Source organism: Rhagoletis zephyria, unplaced genomic scaffold (genome assembly GCF_001687245.7).
Source record: "Rhagoletis zephyria isolate East Lansing unplaced genomic scaffold, Rhagoletis_zephyria_1.1 Rzeph_scaffold_00391, whole genome shotgun sequence".
Taxonomy (NCBI): domain Eukaryota; kingdom Metazoa; phylum Arthropoda; class Insecta; order Diptera; family Tephritidae; genus Rhagoletis; species Rhagoletis zephyria.
The window spans coordinates 102223-108918 of NW_016157475.1; the positions used below are offsets into that span (position 1 = coordinate 102223).

Below are 6696 nucleotides of genomic sequence, written 5' to 3' on the forward strand. Positions count from 1 at the left end.
ATTCTTGCTCTTTTAGCTCGATTATCTTTGAGTTCATTAAGATCCTATTAATGTAGGATATGGCTCCTGGTAAGCGTAAAAATTGGAATCCCGAGGACATGAAAAAGGCGATCACAGCGGTGCGATCTAATAGCCGCATCTGAAAGCAGCTAAGATGTACAATGTCCCTAAGTCAACTTTAATAAGGCTGGCGTTATAGAAAGACACGGAAATCGAAAAGGTCGTAAACACTAAATTAGGGCGCAAACCAGTTTTTCCCGAAAATTTTGAAAAGATGTTGGTGGATTACGTTTTGACGATGGAATCGAAATTATTTGGTCTATGCAGAATGGATGTTAAGTACTTAGCCTATCAACTGGCAGAAAAAAATAATATTATGCACCCATTTTCAAAAGAAAATCAGCTTGCGGGTAAGGATTGGCTGCGCGCTCCAACGGGAACTTCATTGGCAAGAGCACGAGGTTTCACAAAAGATAATGTGAATGCCTTTTTTGATATCCTTGAAAAGGAAATGGACACGTTTAATTATTCAGCCAACAATGTTTTTAACGTTGATGAAACAGGCGTAAGTGTGGTTCCATCAAAATTACCCCAAGTATTGTCAAGGAAGGGTAAAAGGCAGATTGGTAGCCTTACTTCTGCAGAGAGGGGATCTATGATCACAACTATTGTTTGTATGAGTGCAGGTGGAATATTTGTTCCACCATTATTTATATTTCCACGAAAGAAACGCTCAGATTTGTTGTTAAAAGGAGCGCCACCAGGATCAATATACGAATGTCATCAATCCGGTTGGGTTCAAACATACATTTTTACAATATGGTTTCGGCACTTCATAAAACACGTCAAACTATCAGCTGCTTCACCAGTATTGCTCGTCTTGGATGGTCATTCGAGTCATACAAGAAATATTGAGCTTGTTGATTTGGCTAGGGAAAATCACGTATCTATCGTATCCATCCCTCCACACTCAAGTCACAAAATACAGCCGCTAGATAAAACTTTCATGGGACCTCTTAAGAGTTATCTTTCGGAAGAAATACGTGTTTGGGTGCGTTCGAACGGCAGAGCTTTGACACACTTCGATATGGCAGAGCTATATGGAAAGGCCTATTTGCGAGTTCAGAGTGGGGAAATCGCAATTAATGGATTTCGCACAACCGGTATATTTCCTTTCAACCGGTATATATTTCGCGACGATGAGTTTTTAGCTGCCGCTGATGTAGCATCGCATTCTCCTCCTCGAGAGTCTGAAAGCACTTACGAAGTACCAGAGGAAATACTAAGTAACGAAACCATTGTAGAGAGTCCGCATCCAATAAGCGATATTTGTAATGAAAATGTAAATCGTTCAGTTCTAAGCGAATCGGAAACCACGTCTAGGGTCATAACACCGATGGAAATATCTCCGGTTCCTATAAAAAAAACAAAGTCTTCCAATCATGGCAGGCCAGCAGGAAAGTCCACGTTGATAACATCTTCGCCTTATAAAAAATCTTTAAAAATTTCATTGGAGAAAGCATCGGAAAAGAAACCTCTAAGAAATACTAACAGACGCCAGGATATTGATTCGAATGAACCCAGTTCTTCCAAGGGAATTATCAAAAAACTAAATTTTGCGAAAGGAAAGTGTACAGGTAAGACTGCTTAAATAAAGATTTTGATTAAATTTTTAAAACTTTCGTTCCCTATTTTTATTCAAGAACCCAAAAAAACACCAAGATGATTCTAGTCAACCCAGCACTTCCAAAGCACTTATGAAAAAAATAAATTCAGCAAGAGAAAAATGTGCAGGTAAATCAAGGTTTTGATTTGACATTTATAGATAACACTTTATTCTTTATTTTCATTTCAGGAAAAAGGAAGAAAACAAATTCCTCATCCTCCTCGGACTTGGATGACAATTACAGTGTCCGAGACGACTCTGACGGTGAAATTGTAGAATTTGTAAACGCAGCTGACAAAGAGGATGCGAAGTGCCTATATTGCTCTACGTTTTATTCGGAAGATCGGTCTGGTGAAATATGGGTTCAATGTGTCTCTTGCAAAAATTGGAGCCATGAGGAATGTGCTGGTTGTGAACAAGAGCTCTTTATATGCGACATGTGTGCACAATAATCACTTCGGCTAATATGGACTACCTGGTCCATATTACCCCCCACTATTTTTTTTGCGCCTTTCTGGGTATTTTTACGTTTTTTCAGTTTATAATATATTTTGCGTTTAAAGTTCTTGTTTCACAAAAAAAAAATAAAAATGAATTGTTTTTTTACGTTAATCAAATAAATTTGATTGTATTATTGCATATATTTGGTGAACTATATACCAAAAAAAGATTGGTGGTCCATATTTGCCTACTTTACTCTATATAAATTTAAAAATCACCGCAATTTAAAATTTGTATGGCCTTATTCATAAAAAATAAAGTAGTCTTATAAAAGGTTTATAAATTGAAAAATGTATGAAAACGTCAATTTATAAAGCTCTTTAAACATACTTTATTTTTTATGAATAAGGCCTTTAGAGTTGTGATGGTTTTCAATTTCTTGAAGTTTCCCATTTTAAATAACTTGAGCGGAATTCCAAAATTTTCTAAACTTTCGAAACTTTGTGAATTTGAGAAATTTTAGTAAATCACAATAATTTAATATAATGATGAACACTAGATTTCTAGAAATTTTTTGTTTTTCAAAAATTTTGAGAATTGTAGGAATTTTAACAAATTTTTTCTACGTGTAAGTGTCGAATATACAAAATTGATCAAACGAAATTAAAAGTTTTCGAATGTTGAAAATATTTTCATATTTCGTCGTTTTTGAAAGTTTAAAAAATTTTCGTAATTCTTGAAGATTCAAAAAATTTTTGGACGTTGATGTTTTCAAAATTTTCAAAAAATTTAAAATTATCAAACTTTGTTATATCAATACAAAATTTTGGAAAAGTTCCGAAAAGTGGGAAAATTTTGGAATTTTTCAAAAATGTTAATATCTTTTAGAATTCTAAGAATTTTCTATTTTTTACACACAAGTACCATGAACAAGAATTTTTCGACAATTTGTGATGTTTCACATATTTACATTTTAGGGTGGATTTTAAGATGAATAAAATTCTCAAAATTTTGGAAAATATAAAAAATTTCTAAAATGTCAATAATTTTGTACATTTCAAAATATTCACATTTTACCAAAGTTTCTAGAATCTCCCGGATTTAGATAGTTTTTGAAATTTTGGAAATTATCCTAAGAATAAGAAATCTCAAGAAATTTAAAAATAATAATTTTCGTTGTTTTCTGAACCTGTGAAAATATTCAAACTTGCTGTGACTTTCAACTGTGTAAAATAATACAAATTCGAAAATATAACAAAAAAAGTAAAAATTGAGAATTAAGTACATACATACCTAATTTGAAAATTTTGAAAATTCAGTGAATTCGAAAAACTGATAGACCTACTTAAATAACATAATACTTCGAGCTTAGCACACAGCTAAAATTTCAAACTCAAGTGAAATTTGACACACTTTTTCCATGAATGAAAATTTTCAAAAGCATCCATTCATTAGGTTTGTTCCCCAATTTCCCCAATTTCCCCTACCTGGGTCCGCCACTGATGTAACAGGTCGATTTAGTCTGACATTTACGGCACCTTTTCTCACTTGTCGATTTTTAGTAATAACTAAACTAATTGCGAAACTAAACTATCCAGAGACCTACTCCAGCAAACACACGAAACTTTGTTAAAATCCCTCCAACCATTTAGGATTTCACTCAAAAATATACCTACAGAAGAATTATATACACATTCAAAGATAAGTAAAAGTCAGTACGTTTATACTTTTCCACGCCCTCTTTTCAAAGAGCCCATTTTTCTCAATGAGTATAGATTCATTTCATATATCTCCATACGAAGTGTTCCAGTACTGTACCATGAACAGATATGCAATAAGAAAAACTAGACTTATATGGGAGGAGCGACGCCCCCTTTTCAAATAGTCCGAATTTTTCTTCATGAGTACGCGACTGATTTCATATATCTCCATACCAAGTTCCAGTACTCTACCATGAACACTTCAAAAGATACTTATTATGAAAAATTCGGTTTGTATGGGAGATGCCATGCCCCCTTTTCAAATAGTCCACATTTTTCTTCATGAGTATGCGACTGATTTCATATATCTCTATACCAAGTTCCAGTATGTTACCATGAACACTTCCAGAGATATACAGTATGACAATTTCGGTTTGTATAGGAGGTGCCACGCCCTTTTCCAATAACTCCAATTTTTCTCTATGAGTATGTGATTGATTTCATATATATGGAATGGTGCTGCTCCGCTTTTTAATAATAAGGATGAATAAATAATTAAATTACTAAATATAAGATTATTTTGAATTGTTGGAAAATTATTTATATATATTAGAATAATAGCAAACAATAATACAAAAATTTTACCATGAACGCTTTCAGAAAAATGCAGTATGAAATATTCCAATAGCTCCAATTTTTCTGAAAGAATATGTGATTGATTTTATATATCTCCACTAGGGATGTTGCGAATGTGGAATTTCAGACATCCGCGGATGCGAATACGGATGTGAATATCTAACAGCTAACGGATGTCAGGTTTTTTAAGAAACAATTGGAATCTAGCATAATGGAGAGATCGTTGCTTAAACAGCGCTTACAAGCCAAACCAGATGTGTCAGATTTTTTTATAGCTTTTTAAAAAGAATTCTTCATTCTGATTCCTTTGGCTGTTTCAGAATTTGGAGAATCTGTAACTCCATCTGCGTTTTTCGATTTTAGTTTTTGTAATTCATTCTTAATACTTTTTCCTGCGACTGGTTTGAAAAATATGTGCTTATAGCGAGCTAAATAGGTGGATATGGTAATAAATTATTATTGTCCAGGAATGAAAATTTTGAACAAAATTCTGTTTTAAAAGTCGTGGCTGTCATCCGAATCGGATCAGAATATATTAATTTTTTTTTTGTAAGCCGGCAAGTAAACAAAATTACGGCTTTTAAGATTTTTGCTAAAAATAAATTCCCCAAAGAGCCCCATTTGAAATTACTGAAACGAATATACATATGTAACATCAAAAGCAAATCAAGAAAATTTGGCTAAGAATTACAGTGCACACTTTCTTCTTTTGTGTCTAGTAGTTTTTTGGATTGGTCCAAAGAAAGAAAGAAACCAATGCAGGTATTTAAAGTACAGCAAAAAAATATCATTAAAAGAACTATGTTCTCTTTGACGTACGTCAAAGGTCAAGTAGAAGTGGGAACCCATTGATAGCTCGCAAAGTTATTGTAAATGTCGCATTTGTCGCAAAATTGGCCACCTTGCGATACAGCTGATTACTTTTGTATGGAAGCTTTCTAGCGACAAAATTGCGACATTACCATAGTATTTGAGGTGGCAATCAGCAAAGTTAAGGTTGCGAAACACATGTTTTTTTATTGTCTTCAAATACTTAAGGATATCGGTTAAATCTGCTTCGAAATATAATTGTAAAAACTTTTATTTTTCTCTAACGCGCGGAATTTTTAAAAAATTTTACATTTGCAATCCGGAGTTGGGATAGTTCGTTCATATAACTTAATTCCCAACATTGCCATTTCGCCAAAAATGCCACTTTGCGACGTCTTATGAATCGCACTAGCTTGTTTAAAGACCTCTTTATCAAAGTTGATAAATATGACATTTGATCACTTTTGTTACATAAATACTCCCACCACAGGCAAAAATATTGGCTACAATTTGTCATTTTGTTTGCCATATATACGTTTTATCGAAGAACTTGCACAACATTTTTTGATAACTAACAAAAACTATCAGATTTTCCTGTTCGCGTACACAAAAATCCAGAAAAGTAGAGGAAATTGAGAGACCAAATTTACATTTCATTCGGATGAAAAGCTGCTAGTTTCTGCTGGAAAAATTTTTGCTAGCAGCCATCTGCCAGCAAGAAATACAGCTGATCAAAGTCATCTGTTTTCAATTTATGAAAATATGGTATTTTTTTAGATTTATTATTATGATTTTTAAGTTTGAAATAACTTATTAGAACCGCAAATGCATCGGAAGAAAGCAAATACTCATTTACTGATGTTTGCTTAGCAAATTGCTTTAGGAAAACTATAATTTATATACTTTTCATGGTTTCTGCTTTTGTATGTAAACAAAATTTCGATCAGCTGTACTAAAAACTTGGAGTGCAATGGGGTATAGTCGTTGCGCTGGGTATGCAGTTACAGTTGCATGGCTATACTCAATCCCGACTCTTGCGTCCTCGTTCGCGCACTCTGGGCAACGTGAGCAACCCATGTGCGAGATGCGGTAACCAATCCGAGTGGAGCGTTGGGTCACGGCAGAAAGAGAGGGAGCTTCGGTGGGGCCACTCCGACTTATTCGGTTTAAGGGCCACTGAAGTGTGCAGCCAGTAGGTGCGGCTGCAAGCGGGTGTCTGCTTGGAGCAAGCGGCTCGCTATATAAACGTGTATTTGGTTGCGAAACCACCCCCGTCCCAGCAATGGGTTGTGCGCTGGGCTTGGAACCCGCCACGTAAAAACCACTTCCAGTGAAGAAGCAAGGCAAAGCCTTGGATGAGACCCCCCTTATGATGACGACCACGGTAAACGTTTAAAGGACTACGATTTGAGGGCATGAACCTGGAATGTCCGGACCCTTAAT

General features: G+C 34.7%; 1 protein-coding gene across 1 annotated transcript; it reads left to right on the forward strand.

The window, feature by feature from the left end:
- The first annotated feature begins 328 nt into the window (after nucleotides 1–328).
- Nucleotides 329–2118, forward strand: LOC108359427 (uncharacterized). The gene is made up of 2 exons (XM_017611289.1): nucleotides 329–1637; nucleotides 1856–2118. Exons 1-2 carry the CDS (start codon nucleotides 329–331, stop codon nucleotides 2116–2118), a joined length of 1572 nt encoding a protein of 523 aa, XP_017466778.1.
- The last annotated feature ends 4578 nt before the right edge of the window (nucleotides 2119–6696 follow it).